The following is a 17,703-nucleotide window of genomic DNA, read 5'->3' on the forward strand; positions in this document are numbered from 1 at the left end:
ACTTCAACTCCCCGACCACCCCGACAACTACCGAGACCCCCGATCTCATGGCCACCATCCACACCAATCCGCTGCTCACCAGGACCAACATAAACAACGAGGACACCGTCAGAATCATGACCACCATCCAGTCCGGCTCTCCATCAGACCCATGCCCACACCACATCTTCAACAAAGCCAGCGCCACCATCGCACCCCATCTCTGCAAGGCCATCCACATCTCCTTCTAGACTGCGACCTTCCTGGAGAGCTGGAAGCACGCTAACATCAACGCCTTACTCAAAAAACCCAAGGCTGACCCAAAGGACCTCAAGAACTTCCGACCCATCTCCCTGCTCCCGTTCTCAGCGAAGGTCATTGAGAAGACAGTCAACCGACAACTGGCCCGCTACCTCGAGGAAAACCGCATCCTGGGCCAGTTCCAGTCCGGGTTCCGCAGCAACCACAGCACCGAAACTGCCTTCATCGCCGCCACCGATGACATCAGGGTCCTGCTGGACAATGGCGAAACCCCTGCCCTCATCCTCCTGGACCTGTCAGCCGCCTTCGAACGGTCTGCCACTGCATCGCACGCATACGCCTCCACAACTCAGGGTTCCGAGACAAGGCACTGGAATGGACCACCTCCTTCCTCTCCAGCAGAATTCAGAGCGTCCGCCTCCCCCCTTTCCGATCTGAAGCCACCGAGATAATCTGCGGCGTACCACAAGGGTCATCCCTCAGCCTGGCATTGTTCAACATCTACATGGCACCGCTCGCTCACGTCGCCCGACTGCACGGCCTCAACATCATCTCCTACGCCGACGACACCCAGCTGATCCTCTCCCTCGCCAAGAACCCCCCTCACCGCCAAAACCAACCTCCACGAAGGAATGAAGGCTGTACCCGCATGGATGAAGAAAGCCGTCTGAAGCTGAACTCGTACAAGATGTAAGTCCTCATGCTCAGCTTCACCCCCTTAGCCTGGGACGACTCCTGGTGGCCGACCACACTGGGAGCAGCACCATCACCCACCGACCACGCACGAAACCTAGGGTTCATCCTCGACTCAACACTCTCCATAACCAAGCAAGTCAGAGCAGTCTCGTCCTCCTGCTTCAACACCCTCTGCATGCTCCGCAAGGTCTACAGGTGGATCCCCACTGAAACAAGAACGGTCACCCAGGCCCTTGTCAGCAGCAGGTTAGACTACGGAATCACCCTGTACGCAGGACCATCGGACAAACTCCTGAGACGACTACAACGCATACAGACCGCCTCTGCACGCATGATCCTCGACATCCCTTGCCGCAGCCACATCACACCACACCTGAGAGACCTGCACTGGCTTCCCGTCAACATAAGGATCACCTTCAAGCTCCTCACCCACGCACACAAAGCACTCCACAACACCGGACTGGTATACCTCAACAGACGACTCACCTTCTACGCCCCGAACTGCCAGCTCTGCTCTGCCGACCTCACCCTCGCCACTGTCCCCAGCATCCGAGAACGACCACCGGCGGCAGATCGTTCTCCCACCTCGCCGCCAAGACCTGGAACACCATCCCCATCTTCCTACGGCAGACCCAAAACCTACTAACCTTCAGGAGGCTACTCAAGACCTGGCTATTCGAGCAGTAGCAGCACCCCTCCCGTACGACTCCCCCCCCCCCCCCCCCCCCCCCCCCCCCCCCCCAGCGCATTGAGACCCTCACGGGTGAGTGGTGCGCTTTACAAATGTTCTGATTGATTGATTAACTTGAACAGCTTATCGCATAGATTTACATTTCACCTAAGGATCACAAAGTACGCTCTTAGATCTAAATTCAGTCAAATTAGTACCATTTAGTTGGGTATCAGTATTTATTCGGGCATATAAACACAAAAAATATTATAAAGAGCACAATTCTGAGTTCAGTTGTAACTATGCAATTGTCTTTTCAGAGAATTATTTTATTAATGGATATGTTGTGTCCAGTGAAGTCTGACCTCTTTATGAAGACATAGTTCCTATGGTTTGATATTTCTGGATTCAAATATCATGTTCTCATGTACACACCATGGGCAGATGTACTTCTCTAAAAGAAAAATGTCACCATGTCCTGCCTGGCTTTTTATAAAGACAGAAATAAATGTGTAACTTGGCTCTTATTCTTCTCTTAAAAATGAGCATTTGTTGAGGGACAATTGTAGAATTCCCCATTGGCGACAAGAGGACACTGTTAGTTGAAAAATGTTATGCATCGTTCTGAACAGTCATTTAACTTCCTTGGATTGTTGGAAATGTACTGGCTAATTTTACATCCTTTTCATTGCACTCAGATTCCCAGCCATTGCAGGTCATATTTTACCCAGGGATGGAAAGTGTATCTACTTCCAATGGAGAGGGTTAATGGGTAACTTGGTCTGCAGGCAGGTTTTAGAGAAGGTTTCAAAATTTACATTTCCCTCTTTCATTCCATGTAAAGTTTCCAGTGTTAGTGGCTTCCTGTTTTGTACATCCATGGCTCTATTCACTCTTGGTGCAGGTTGGTATTCTGTAATGGTAAATGAGGTGTAACTGGAGTAACCTATTTTATAAGTTGTGACTGTCTTGTGCCTATTTCTTTTCCTTGATGTACAACAGACTCTAGTTTCATTTATCTGATGCAGGTGATGAAGACGAGGCTTTGAAGATTGAGATACTTCATAAGCGCAGAAATCTACTAGCTGGATACTGCAAACTAATAATTTATAATGTGCTTGAGCTGAACTCAGCCACTGATGTTTTCAAACACTATGTGAAGGTGAGAGAACACAGCTTAGATTTGTTGTGAACAAGGCAGTGTGTAATGTATGTTGTATTTGGTATATCCTGTGTGGGTGCGGCAAAATTGTCTGGGACTCAGCTTCTTGCTATTAAAGCTTCCATCCATTTTTCACCTGTAATGGAATGATACGGATCCTATAAACAAAATATTGTATTTAAGTATGGAACCTAAGCATCCAATGTCTTATGAGTACTACAAATTACCTTTGTCCAAAAATTGTGCATTTTCCGAAAAGCTAGATCTCTTCCGCTGCAGCCATAGGAATACCATAGGTTGAACAAGGGGTTTGCCTGCCTTTTATTGTGGAAAATGTGTCTTCCACAATCATCGGTGGCACCAATGTATTCAGACTCTAACACAACCCTCGTAATGTATCTTTCTTGAAAGGGACTATGGAGGAATTCACAATCATAGACTTTTTAACATTTTCTTTTTAGTATTACAATGACTATGGGGACATCATCAAAGAAACTCTGAGCAGATCCCGTCAAATCAACAAAGTGCAGTGTGCCAGGACCCTTCTTCTCACCCTGCAACAGGTTTGTGCAACGTTTGCGTTAATACAGCGGACCATTTGCCTTCTTTTTTAAATTTAGGGTAAGGGTGATTACTTTGAAGTTCCTAGTGCCAAACGTATTAATATGTGGAGAAGGGAATGAAATAACTATTATGTATTCCTCTGTTATAAAATCTTTCTGATCTTAACAGTAAATAACGCTGTGACCGCACAGTATCTCAGAATTCTTTTATAAGAAAATACTATTTTTTGGAAACTTGACAATTAACTATGGATGTCTGACACAATCATTCATGCTTTTACAATGCATGCCATTACAACGTGTGCAATACTACTAACGTGTTGTTACCACAAGTTCCATTACCACGCAGGTTGTTACAACGACTTGCCTTAGCGGAGCACTTGACTTTGGAATAGTATAAATTACAATTCCAACTCCAGTCTCTGCAACAGTAGGGAAGGTATTGAATTTAAAATCCAACAATAATTTAACAAATGCAAGTCGTTGTAACGACTTGCATGGTAATGGAACGTGTGGTAACAACGCGTTTGGTTTATTATCCGTGTTGTAATGGTACTGAGTAGTTCTGGCTGTGTAGTAAAGGCTGTTTCCCATTAACTATAACAGCTGCCTATGCAACATAAAGGTGCATTTATGGTCTATAGACTATTTTATAAGCTTTCTTATCCTACACAAGTGTGGCCAAACTTACAAAGAAAAATAATCCTCTGCATCTTCAAAAGCCTAGCACAAGATTCATGGAGGTTATTCCAAGTTCAGTTCAACCCAGCTCACACAATGGGAAGCACTCCCAGGATCCTTGATGGAACGTTGGACCCCAGCATTCCTCTGGAGACCTATATTGTAAGGTAATGAATTCCCAAAGCCAAAAAAGGTTCTAGGGAGTTAAAGACCCTAATTCCTGCCACCACTGGGTTACTGGTCTACGACCAATTGTCCTAGGAAGTAGATCAAGGCAAAATTGAAGGCTAACCATCAGGCACAGTCCTTTTTTAGTCTGTCACGTCCTTAACCCTTTTGTGATGGTAGGTGTGCTTCTGTCCATGCCTCTGATCTTAATTGCTCTTCATCAGATGCTCTTCCTGAGTCTGGGCTTTGACTCCATCTCTGTTGGTCAGGTCTAGTCCTGTCCAAAGTGGGCAGATTTCACCCTGTATTTACAGGATGGGTATTACCTTCAGCCTTCTGACCAGGGTCTAGGCTAGAGGAAAGCAGCTGTGTTCTGCTTGGCGCATCATATCTCTCAACTGATTTTTAGAATTAAGAAGTAACTTCTGTTGTGAAGTGAACATACTAACATCAGCTGAGTTTACTTATGGGGAAACTATGGAGGCACTGTTTAAGTACCAGTTCCCTTTTACTAGATCTTTCACCTTTGAATTTAAGGTCCTCAGGCAACCAGATCAGTAATCCTCGTTCCAAGTACACCTGATAAAAAGTACTTAAACAATGGTCATTGGGATGTGCATTAGAAGGTCATAAGTAAGTCTTCTTAACCTTAATGAAGATGGTGATATCTAAATCATTTGAGTTAACATGGTGCTGCTGGGCAAATCTCTGCGATAAATGTACATTGCTGCCTTGAAACCAGGCAGTTAAAAATGCCTTGAGGGCAGCGAGTCAATGAATGACCTGAACTCATACAGTGTAAACCGATCTCTGTGGCATGTCCAGTAAGAGAATGTCTCAACAGATATTAATATAGAAATGATTTGTACAAGGTAAAGTAATTATGTAGGAAAAGAAGAGAACCATCAGGAGTTGGTTATCACAGTCTGTATTCATAAATAAGCATCAGCATAAATTTGTACAGCAATAATAGGATTATTCTATGTATGTACAATCGAAATAAAGTGGACATGTGCTCGTGAAAAAATGTGAACGGCGCAAGTGTGGCACATAGCAGAGTGAAGGTAACAGCAAAAGGTTGTTACTTTCAAATGGTACAAAACATGAATACTGGAGGAAACAATTATGCTATGAGTGCTAATCTACTCACCCAGGTCTCAACTGGGTATATGGGTTTATCTCCTGTTGTTTACTGTTACATTGGGCAAGAGTTTGTCCTCTGTGGACTAACTTTACAGGCCCCTTTCCGTGGGCTATTAATGTGGGACTGACCACCACATTGTCTTCCAGAGAAATGCCTAATTACTCAGATGACTATATAAATCAAATCCATAGCGGTCCCTCCCTTCTTTACAATTCCACAGTCCCAGCTACCCAGCAGTGAATGATTTATAGGTTTTACTTGATGGACTTGAGAAACATAAAAAGAAACAGAAACGTACTGGACTACACGCGCAAATGCTCACAGACTATCTGAAAGCACTGGTGATCCCACTGGGACTCCTGATACGTAACACCACAGCCATTTTCACACAAGACCGAAGGTTTCGTTCAGGCTTTAGTCATCTAGCGACCATTTGCTCCAGACATTGGATGGTCCTTGATATCAACGCTGCTTTAGAACACAGCAAAAAATAATTAGAAGAGATTGCAGAGTTAGACAACTCATTCTAGTGGACACCATCACTAATGCAAGGGATCAACTGAACAAAAAAAATAATAGGATCCATAAATGTATCAAGAATTACAGCAAAGAGAGAACTTACCCATACCTACAAGACAATTTCTACAGCACTACTTTCCAACCCTCCAAGACACGACACTGGGGCAGGTATAAGGGCCACCAATCAGTAACTTTTTCAGATTCCTCCAATTCCTCAGCTGAGGAATCTGACTCAGGTGAAGGCACTAGCTCCAACCCAAACCATAACAGACCACCCCTCCCCTACCTACTTGTTTTTTGGGACAGGCTTTGGTCAGGGGACACTACCACTGTGACGACCCAGGGAAGCGACTGACCCGCTGGAAGTTCTATCCGTGGGATCTCCCGCAGTAGACCCATCCAATATGGCTTCCAATACTCACATGATACCATTTCCATTTTGTCAAGCCCAACCCTCTCCTCTCAAGAAATCACCCTCTTGAGCAAGGGACTATCATTTGTTCTGACCGAGCGAAGTAACTTTTTTAATCTGCACAAGGAGCTTTTTCAGACGTTTCAGGCTGAGACTTTTTTTTGCCAATAAACCCTTTGACAGTAACCCCAACTGGTACCTTTTCCATGCTTCCTCCACCTTTCTGCCACCCTCCTCTACCATGCCTCCAGAAATCCTTGCATTCAATAGAATGATACTACAGTAAGTAATGGAAATCAAACAACATTTTGAGTATGTCCCATATAACCTTCCGTTATCATTGAAACAAGCTTTAGAAACTCTCTAGACAAGCCATGACACAGTGATTAAACCATCGGACAAGGGGGGAGGATTTGTCATCTTGGGCACAGAAAAGTTCTGTACTGAGAGAATAAGACTACTTTCCAACACTGAGAACTGGAACAGGGTATCATAACATATAAGGAACATCAGTCCTTGAATAACGCACATCCATGTACACCAGTTATATATGTATTGTCTAAGATACATAAGAATACAAGCAGTCCCCCTGGATGTCCTGTTCGCTCAGGCTTTGGCTCAGTTTTTGTGCCCTTAAGGAAATCAATTGATGCAATCATAAAGGAATTTGTCCAGCTCACATATACATACATAAAAGAGAGGTTAGATCTCATTTGTCAAATTGAAAAAAAGAACCTGCAATTCCGATTCTGATCTCATGGTAGGTCTTGACACAGTCTTTGTACACTAACATCCCCCAATTGGAAGGTCTAGAGGTTATCTTGGATCTATTAAATACACAACTAACACTACTAAGATCCAGATGGACTTTGTGGTAAGACTGCTGGAGATTTGCGCAGCGGACGAGCGCAGCGGGCGCGACGAAGGCGCGCCGAAGTTGCCCCTAAGTTAAGCCCGTCTGCGCCCGTCCGCGACGGGCCGGGACCAGGGGCCACACCCCCTGCCCCTTCTTTGGCATATACTCCTGCACAACTCCTCTCCTGCACTGTTGATGTGCCCCTTCCCCATTCCCTCACGCAGCACCTTGTCTCTCTAGGTATCTATGTCCCTCACTTGGACTGTGTCACCTCCCCGCGCTCCACGCTTCCCTTGCCCGCTTTGGACACCAGACCTCCCCCCATTACTTCCGCACCTCCACCTCACACTGCCTCTGCCTACCTCCTCAACACTCGCTCGGCAGGCAAGCATCAACTGGAATTGTTCAACCTTCTAACCACTGACTCCCCTGATATTCTGTTCCTAACGGAAACATGGTTCTCTGAGGCTTCTCTCCCTGACATTCTAGCCATCCTCCCCGATTCTTATTATGCCCTCCGGGCTGACCGCCCCGACGGTAAGACCGGTGGGGGTGTTGCCATGATCGCTCGATCCACTCTTCAATTCCAGCTTCTCTCCCAACCGTCCATAGCTGGGGTGGACTTTCTGGTCGCTCGCTCCACTAATCTTTCCGCGCCCCTTACTGTCGTCCTTGTCTATCGCCCCCCCCCTGAGCATGCCTTCGTTTGTGGCCTCCCTGCAGGAACTCCTCGCTACGCTCGTAGTTAACAACTCTTCTGTTCTCCTGCTAGGTGACTTTAATTACTGGCCTGGTGACCCCAGGGAGGACTTAGCGTCCAAGGACTTCACAGCCACTCTCTTATGTCTCAACCTTAAGTCCCATGTATCGATCCCTACACACAATCTTGGACACATTCTAGACCAAGTCCGGTCATCCCAGGACATAGTTTCCCCCCCCCCCAGTATCCTCCCTTGCACCTGGTCCGAACATTCTCTTATCTCGTTCTCTATCAACATTGGTTCCCCTCACAAACCCCTGCGCCCCAAGAACGTTTTTACACGTAGCTGGAATCGCGCTGATTTGCTTTCCCTTTCTCATTCCCTTGCTTCTTCCCCTCCCGATCTTAATGGCATTTCCCTTGACTCACAGGCCGCTGCAGTCGGCAATTGGTTATCTTCCGCTTGCGATCTAGTAGCCCCTCTCAAGCTAGTTAAGTCCATTCGTCCACACGAGGCTCACCGTTGGTTTAACTCTGAGCTCAAGGTCCTCAAATTGGAACTTAGGCGCTCTGAGCGCCTTTGGCGCCGTAGCTACTGCCCCGACCTCAAGGCCAAATACAAATCTCTTCTTAAAGAGTACAAGAAAGCCATTTTGGTGACCAAGACCAAGTACTTTTCCGAACAAGTAGTCCTCTCGGCTAACAAATCTAAAGAGATCTTCTCCTTGGTCAACAACTTGGCCACCTCTGATCGTGCTTGTCCTAACTTTATTCCTTCCCAGGCCCTCTGCTCTTCTTTAAACGACTTCTTCATCGAGAAGATCGTTAAAATTAAATCCAACATTTCTCTCACTCCTTTTACTCCACTTCATTCTGCCCCCTCCGTGTCTAATTCTTCCTTTTCCTTTTTCCCGCCCCTTTCCCTGGATTCCTTCTTAGCCCTGCTCACTAAAATCAAGTCTGGCTCTCCCATTGATTGTGCCCCTGCTCGCATTCTTGAAACTCTCTTCTCCTCTTGCCCTGCTACCCCTCTTTCCTTCCTTAATGCTTCTCTTTCTACTGGACTGGTCCCTTCTTCATTTAAATCTGCTATTGTTTCCCCCATTCTTAAAAAGCCTGGTCTAGATCCCCCTCTCCCCTCTAACTTCAGGCCCATTTCTCTTCTTCCTTATCTTGCCAAAATTCTGGAATCCTACGTCACTTCCTGTCTTTCTACTTATGTCGAACAGAACCAACTTCTTGCTTCTCACCAAGCAGGCTTCCGCTCGGGTCATTCAACCGAATCTGTGGTGCTCGCCGTTCTTGACGAGCTGAAAGCCAAGGCTGACACCAGCTCCCCCCAAGCTTTGGTTCTTCTCGACCTGTCCGCTGCGTTTGACATGGTCGACCATAACATTCTTTTAGACCGTGTCAGCGCAGCGGGCATACGAGGCCCTGCCCTCTCCTGGATCACGTCCTTTCTAACAGGACGTTCACAAGCTGTTCACCTCCCCGGCTTTTCTGCTCCTCCCCTCCCGGTGTCCTGTGGGGTTCCCCAAGGTTCCTCCCTCTCTCCTCTTCTCTTCAACCTTTACATTCACCCACTTATTTCTTCTGTTCTTGAGCTGGGGGTCTCTGTGTATAACTACGCAGACGACCTCCAGCTCGTCTTTGATCTTTCCTCTTCTTCTCACTCCCTATCTTTTTTTTCGCTCCACCATGGTCTTTATTTCTGGGTGGATGAGCGCCAATCACCTCAAGCTCAATCCAGATAAGACTGAGCTTGTCCTGACTGGCGGCTCATCCAGCCCCTGGTCCTCTGCTTTCTGGCCCCCTATTCTTGGCCCCCCTCCCACCCCGGTTCCCTCTGTTAAAACTTTGGGCATTAAGGTCAGCCAGGACCTGTCCATGCATGGCCAGGTCAGCGCTGTGGTGTCCTCCTGCTTCCTCTCCCTTCGGCTGATCCGTAAAATTTCTCGTTTCTTTTCTTTTGACTCTCTTAAAATCATCATTTCTGCCCTCATCACTTCCCGCCTTGATTATGGTAATAGCTTGTTCGTGGGTATTCCCGCCTACGAAACCCGCCGCCTTCAAGCAATCCAAAATCAGGCTGCCCGTCTCATTTTTCACTTGCCCAAAACTCACCACATCACTCCTGTCCTCAAATCCCTTCACTGGTTACCCATCCTGCAGAGATCCTTGTTCAAACTAGGTTGCCTTGTCTATCGGGCTCTTGACCGCTCTGCACCAGCGTTCATCAACTCTTTGATTTCCTTCCACACCCCTGTTCGCACTCTCCGCTCATCTTCCTCTGCCCTCCTCACAGTTCCCCGTTTCCGCAAAACTCGCACTGGTGGAACCAGATTCTCTGTTCTCGCACCCCGGTTTTGGACCTCCCTCCCTCTCTCAATGCGTTCTATTCCTATCTTTTCACACTTCCGTAAAGCGCTCAAAACATTCCTGTTTGCCCTGGCCTACCCCCGCTAACCTCCTTGGCCCTGTCTGTTCTGTTTCCCTAGAGCTCTCAGCGCCAGGAAGCCGTTTGGCCATCGTGCGCTCTATAAATAATTTCATTCATTCATTCATGCATACATATTTCTTATACAAAACACATTTTACTTGCAGAAGAAAGGCATCTTCTTGGGAGCATGTCTTGCCCCCATTTTTGCAATCTTTTATGTGTGCACAACACTAAGATCCTCACACAGGACAACCCCTTTTACAACCAAATCGGGATTTGGAAACGGTGCATAGATATCCTCCTCCTCTGGCATGGCCAAATTAACTCACTACATTTATTTGTACAATGGCTCAATACTACCTTAGTACACCTTAGATTCCTTTCAGATGTTAAGAGTGATAATCTATCTTTTCTTGATCTCAAACGTCAAACACGAGGACAAAATAGGAACATCACTCTACATAATGCCCATGGAAAGGAACATCCTTCTGCTTTACTTAAGAAACTCTGAGATGGACTACCGTATGGATAATTCCTCCGGATATGGAGGAATTGTAAGTGGAAGATGGACTACTTCCAGTAGGCAGCAATCCTGGCTGAAAAACTGACATCAAGGAGGTACCCATGTCGCCTAGTGTAACATGCCCTTAAATACACCTGGTATTGCCCCAGTGAGACTCTTCTCACCCACAAAACAAATGTTTACCCTTTGTCTCCACCTTCTGCCCTTCCAATAATATCCACATGATAATAAAGACGAATTGGGACATTTTATGCTCAAAGACACCCTTCTCAGAACCCCCTCTTTTCTCCTGTAAAAGACCGTGATCTGGCTGGCTATTTGGTACTCACCATAACCTGAAATCCGAAAACCAACCTTGCCCAATCCATTAAGACAGCATGGGGGTGATCATCGGTGGGGAGTCATTACAAATGTCAGAATTGCAGTGTCTGCCCCGAACATTTAAACGAAACACTTTAAAGTAGGCATACAGATCTTTCCTCTAAAGCAACTGATGAACATCGTATGTTATTTATACCATAAGTTGACCTTGTGTATATTGGCCAAACAACTCAAATGATAAAACAACGTATCATCCAACACAAGAGTCACGTTAGATGTAAGGTGGAAAAAGCCCCCCTTTTCTCCTATTGCCTCTCCATGAACCACACTGAGACAGTTTTTACTTGGCAAGTAATCGACTAACCTTCCCTCCCATTGCGGGGCAAAGACTTGTAACTGCTACAATAATGTGAATGGCGGTGGATCACACACTGTAACACACTAAACCATGGTCTTCATACGCTGGATGAATGGAACAATACGTTCACATGGTACTGATTGTTCATACATGGGAATGTTTTGCTCCATTGATGTATACAATTTGCTTCTTTATTGTCAAGTTTTGCTCTTAAAAGTGTTAACTATAGCTCTCAATTTGTCCGGATGGAGCTCTTCATTTGTCCTGCCAATACCATCTATCATGTTATCCAATGTGTACACCACCACTAATCTTACGTACCTTGTGAGAAGTTGGCCTGATATATGATGCTCACTAATTCTAGTGATCACCTTGTATCAGTCCAAACAACCCTTATGGTGATTGGTTGTAAGTCAACCTTATAGACCAGCTATCCTAATGGTAGCATGGACAAAGCAGTCTTTGGCTAAACTCTTTTGGCATGTGAAGCCAGCTGCTTTACCACATATAACCCCTTGAATACCAAATGAAAGGACACCACACAAGTAGTTATGAAAATAAACAAGATATTTATTAACTAACATACACCTCTGAACTCTTTGACATCAGAGGGCTAAGCACATGAGAAGACTTAAGGAAAATACGTTAAGTTGCACAAATTACAATGGTGCCCTAGGGGCACGTCAAACCATATACTAAACAAGTGGTATAATGAAATCGATAGAAGGAATGGAGCTGTCCAGAGGCTGTAGGATCGCTGGGACTACACTACCCTAACCTTAGGTAAGAAGCAGAAGACCCACGGGACGCATGTGCAAAGTGTGAACTCACACGCGAGATGCGTAGCAAAGTCAATGGACAGTACAAATTACAAAAAGGTAAGTATTAGACAGTTCCGACTAGCTAGGACTAAAATGACTGGAAATCTGGACACTAGGAGAGTTAATCTACCCTTGAGCACCGAAATGCTCTTGTTACCTCACCCACGGGCTGATAGGTGTCAAAGTGTGTCGGGTTTCCTCGTTGAAGTCTATAGAGCCTGGAAGAAAAGATGCTGCAGGCGGCCAGAAGGAAGATGTCCGGAGCGACCCAAGGGTGGATCGAGGAAGATGAAGACCTGAAAGCAGAGGGGACAATGTTCACAGTCACTAGCCAGTGACTGGAGTGGAACCAGGAAGGAACCAGATGCTGTTGTCGCGATCAGGTGAAGGGTGGACACTTGACTCTGCAGCCACGTGGACCAGGAGGTGTCTTGGACGACCAGGATGGAGGCACGAGCTGTCCCACGCAGGCTCTCGCTGTCGGCGGTGTTGGTTCCGGATTTGGAGTCAACAGGCCTTGGCAAAGGCAACCCACGCGGTGAGTGGAAAAGGCTTCTGGTGCGGACCAGGAGGGTCCGGGGTGCTTCTCCTTTGCAGGGAAGCAGGGGCCAGTCTGGAGCAACCAGACCAGCGGTGTGGATTTCAAGGATCCTCGTCTAGGAGGCCACTAGCCAGCCAGCAAGTGACCAGACAACGAGTCGAGCAGCAATCAAGCAAAAGGGCCCCACGCAGATCTCGTGGATGCTGGAGGGCTGATCTTCTGTGCAGAAGCTGCTCGGGGCTGGGACTTCTCAATCCCCAAAGCACTTTGTCGAGGAAGCCTCTGAAGTCGTGCTGGAAGCGAAGTGCAGTTTCTCCAAGATGGCCGGTCCCACGTGTCTCGTCGCACCCACGGATCTCAGCTGTGTTGCAGATGTAGGTAGAGGTCAGAGAGGTCTGGAAGTCCGGGTCTCGTCGGGCTCTGAAGTCTGGATCTACTCAGGAAGACGACAAAGTGAACCGCTGGAATGCTTGATGGTGCCTGCTTGTGCAGGGTGGTCACTCCTTGGCCACAAGGGAAATGTCTTCAGTCTTCTGTGGAGCAGAACGTCGAAGTCCAGAGTTTCTTCTTGTAGAGTTTCAAATCAGGATTAATCTAATTTGGAATGGGACCAGCTCCTACCTTTATTCTCCTAAAGGGTGCTGTACTATGACTAGGTACCTCCTATGGGTGGGACCAGGAAGGGGGTGGTTACACCCCCTATCCTTTGTCCGGTTTCGCGCCAGAGCTGGGGCTGGAGTGCCCCAGCAACTGGTTTGAACCGGTGTATGCACAGGGCACCTTGTGTGCCCCAGGCATGTCTCATTCCTTTCAGGCCTGTCCTTCCTAATACACAAAATCCTGTCTGGGGTGGTGCTAGCACCTCCCAAGGCAGGAAACCCTTTGTCCAAGCCTCCCTCGCTGGAAGGACTCCCAGCAGCAGGAGGTCAGACTTGTGTCTGTGGTGGCAGCATCCATTTTGTGATGCTGAGGCTCGAGTTAACTTTAAACGGGGTTCACGGTTACATACATGTTGTGTCCCTCTAGAAGGGTGGAATGCTACCCCCGTCGCCAGAATTGGCGAGGGGGTAGTATTCCAATTCGTATCACACCTTACTCGACATGTTTTGATTATGTTATGCCAAAGTTAGCAATAATCGCGAGGATTATAATGCACTTAAGAGTATATGGTATAGCGTTATCATGGAAACCGCTAAAGGACTTGGTTCCGAAAGCTGTAGACCGGCTCAGCTCATGCCAGAGCACTATCCCACATAATTCCAAGCACTCTGCCTCCAGGACTGTTGAGGCCTGCCATAGGAGTGACTTATAGGAGTATATGTGTCCATTTTAGGTTTAGATATAGGTATACTATATCTAAAGCAAAGGGTGATTACACCACCTTGCCCCAGCTGATTGATCAGCCAGTTGTGTCAGATTTGGATGGCCAACCTGTACAAGGACTTACAAGAGTGACCCAATACCAATTGGTAAATGCACCTAAAGTACATGGATGTCAATTTAGAGAGAGAACAGCTAGGCTGTGGGTCTGATTAGCAGGCCCACAGCCAGGGAAAGTCGTAAACCAGTGAAGCAAAAAGCAAAAATCTGGGGTGACCATAGGATTGCAGACCCTACTCTCCTACATACCTCACACATCAAGATGTAACATATTGCATATATGTCATCAATGACACCTATTAGTTTAGTGTAATTATAATGTATAATTTTGACTATTGTGTTGCCTGGTGTAAAACCTTCCATCTTTGTGGGCTGCAGAATTCCGATGCTTAGGCCTATTGCTAGTTATCCTCCCACTGTTCAGGCACTATTACATTCGCCAAGATGTGATTACATTTACTGTACATATAAATTGATTCTATATATTCTTTTGACTTTGCCCAGCTGGGTGCTCATATCATTTTTCTTTTAATTGCGTTCTGCAATATACCCATTGTAGGAGGCTGGCTTAGTATATGGTGCTCACGTATGTAAGTGTAGCACCCTGCACTAATCCAGACCGCCCTGATGGTGGTTTGAGTGGTCTTGGATAACCTTAGACTCTCTAAGTGGTAGCTATGGAGAGCAGCCTTAAGGCTTAGTCCAGAAGGAGTGTAAAGCAGCTTGTTTTACCATTACTTAATCTTATGGTATAGGTTTAGTGAAAAAGAACCAAACAGGGTAATTATAAATAATATGTATTTATTATAAACACATACTAACACATTGCAATATCTCCTACCCGGAGATATAATGACAAATCACATAATACTTTAGCAATAGAAAACGTAAGTAGCATAATTACACAGTGTTCTCCAGGGGGAGACCAAACCATATACTAAAATAGTGTAATGCAAACCACGACCTAAGTTGAGACTGGACTCAGATGATGTAGAATAGCTGGGTACACAAGGAAAAACCCACGGTTCTCTTCCAGGGGATCTTGATCAATAGTCATAAGCACTGAATATTCCGGCCCATGTGCAGGACCCTGGAAACAATATAAAAATATATATGTAAAAACACATATATCTTGCTCCCTATATATGTACGTACATATTATTTTTCTCACACCAATGCAGCCCCAAAACCAAGGCTAGACAATGTAAACACTTCTATATATATACAGCAATTAGTAAGGAATAAAAAAACACATTAGGTCAAATAGTCCTTGAACTTTGTGTTTTAATGAGTAAAACCACTCCTAAATCCTGAAAATTCTGGCGATAGCCAGTAGGTATATATAGTTAGGATTGTTTTCCATAGGAAATCCGCAACATTCTATTGGGAATAACTTTGGCGCCGGTTGAGGAATCTGCCTGTAATTTTCCTTAAATTTGCCTCGTTGGGCGGGGGATTCGTCAAGCGCGGGCCGAGATAAAACGGGGGTCCCAAAACGTGTTTTCCCCATGTTAATTTCCATAGGGCGGTTGGACTCACTTTTAGCCCGAACGGCTGAACGAGATTACACCAAACCTGGCAAAATTGTAGGGACTGGTACGCAGATGTGCCTTTGCTATGTTTGGTGAAAATTGCTCCAGTGGTTTTAATGAAAATTAACTTCAAAAAAACATATATATCTGGGCGGAGCCTAACCACACATCTCATCGTGAGATCTGATTGGCTGTCAGCACTTCATCCAAGAAGTGTTGGCAGCCATCTTGGGACCAATATACATGATAGCACCTCATTAAAAAGCATTGTAGTTAATAGAGGGTTTTAGGACTTTAGTTACATTATAAATCATTTGTTGATGATACCGTACGCATTTTAGGAATTGTGGTATGTTCTAAGGTGATTTTACCATGTGAAAAAGCCTTCTGCTGGGATATCATGAATCATGTTTGAAAAAAACTATTATCTCATGCTTTTCCCACAGTGGTTTGGAAGGGGATCTATAAGCAAAACTGAAAGCATATTTTCTGTAAATTCACATTATCTTTCCTGTGAGAATGAAGTCTGACATTCTCAGTAAAACATGTACATCCAACAAGGACAGAGACTGTCAGTTGATTCCTTTGTGTTCTACTGCAGCATCCTAGAGTGTTCTAAAAAACAACTAGAGCGCGAACAGTCCTACTTATCAAAAAAACGTTTGGAGTTATACATCTCTAGGCGAGCTCTACGTTCCGCGGAAGCTCAGCACTTTGTATGTCCTCGCTATAAGTTAAAAACCAAAGGCGGAAGATCTTTCTCGGTTCTGGTTCCACGGATTTGGAACAATTTGCCAGAGTCACTTCGGAAAGAAACAAATCTTCTGAGGTTCAGGAAGCAGTTAAAAACGTTGTTATTTAAGAAGGCACTTGATCTAGTTAAATAAATCTTATTATAATTTTCCCTGATCATCTTAGTTTCATGTATTGTTGCTGCTGTTTGTTTTAAGCGCCTAGAGACCTGGTGGTGAGTTGGCGCTATAAAAGACCAAGTTAACAATAACAATAACTTATTACAAAGGTATGGCACACCTGAAGCCATCTTGATTGGAATAAAGTGGTAACTCTTAAAACATTTAATTTAAAAAGGAACAAAATGAGGGGGTATATTTTGCCATAGAAAGTATGATTAGTGCTTCAGAAAGAAAAATTAGGTCACATTTTGAGTGACTTCTCAAATCCTCTTCTATTTCATTAAAAAAATTCTGACATGCAGACTGAAACATGCACTTTGAATACCAGCAGCAGACTTCCCTGGTGAGCAGTAGCTTTACTACAGTTATCTTTTGAGCAACTAGAGTGCTAACATTCAGAATTTATGGCAAATTTGTGACACATCTGAATGCCTTCTTGATGGAACCAAAGTAAACCAGCATTGAAAATGTAATAGATCTCGCCCTCGTTTAAGTTAAAGCCATTCTGTTTGTAATGAGGTGGTTTTTTTGCTTTGCTTTTATTAGTGTTTTTAAAACTTTCATGTAAATAACATGCATATGTATGCATATATGTATATGTATTCATGCATTTATATTTGTATTTATATAGATATGCAGATTATATATGTTTATATATGTATGTATATATATATATACACACATACATATATATATATAAATGCATATGCATATATATATATGTGTATATGTGTTCGTGTAGAGAGAGGTGTAGAGGTAGAGACTAGTAGAGAGAGAAGTAGAGAGAGGTAGAGAGTAGAAAGTGAGTAATAGAGAGTTGAGAGTGAGTAGTAGAGAGAGTAGAGAGCAGTAGAGAGAGTAGCAGAGTGTGAGTAGTAGAGAGTAGTTGAGTGAATATTAGAGTGAGTAGTAGAGAGTAAATAGTAGAGTGAGTAGTAGAGAGCAGTAGAGAGTGAGTATAGAGTAGTAAAGAGTGAGTAGTAGAGAGCGAGTACTAGAGAGTGAGTAGTAGAGAGAATAGTAGAGAATAGTAGAGAGTAGTAGAGAGAGAGTAGTAGAGAG

General features: G+C 45.0%; 1 protein-coding gene across 1 annotated transcript in view; it reads left to right on the top strand.

The window, feature by feature from the left end:
- The window catches only part of STAG3 (STAG3 cohesin complex component), a 1,294,449-nt gene that overhangs the window by 964,527 nt on the left and 312,219 nt on the right, over positions 1-17,703 (top strand). Inside the window, exons 26-27 of the mRNA XM_086945989.1 lie at positions 2,635-2,768; positions 3,230-3,331. Coding sequence (XP_086802115.1) covers positions 2,635-2,768; positions 3,230-3,331 — 236 coding nt within the window. The remainder of the gene's footprint in view (positions 1-2,634; positions 2,769-3,229; positions 3,332-17,703) is intronic.

Source organism: Lissotriton vulgaris, chromosome 12, assembly GCF_964263255.1.
Source record: "Lissotriton vulgaris chromosome 12, aLisVul1.2, whole genome shotgun sequence".
In the NCBI taxonomy this organism is placed as follows: domain Eukaryota; kingdom Metazoa; phylum Chordata; class Amphibia; order Caudata; family Salamandridae; genus Lissotriton; species Lissotriton vulgaris.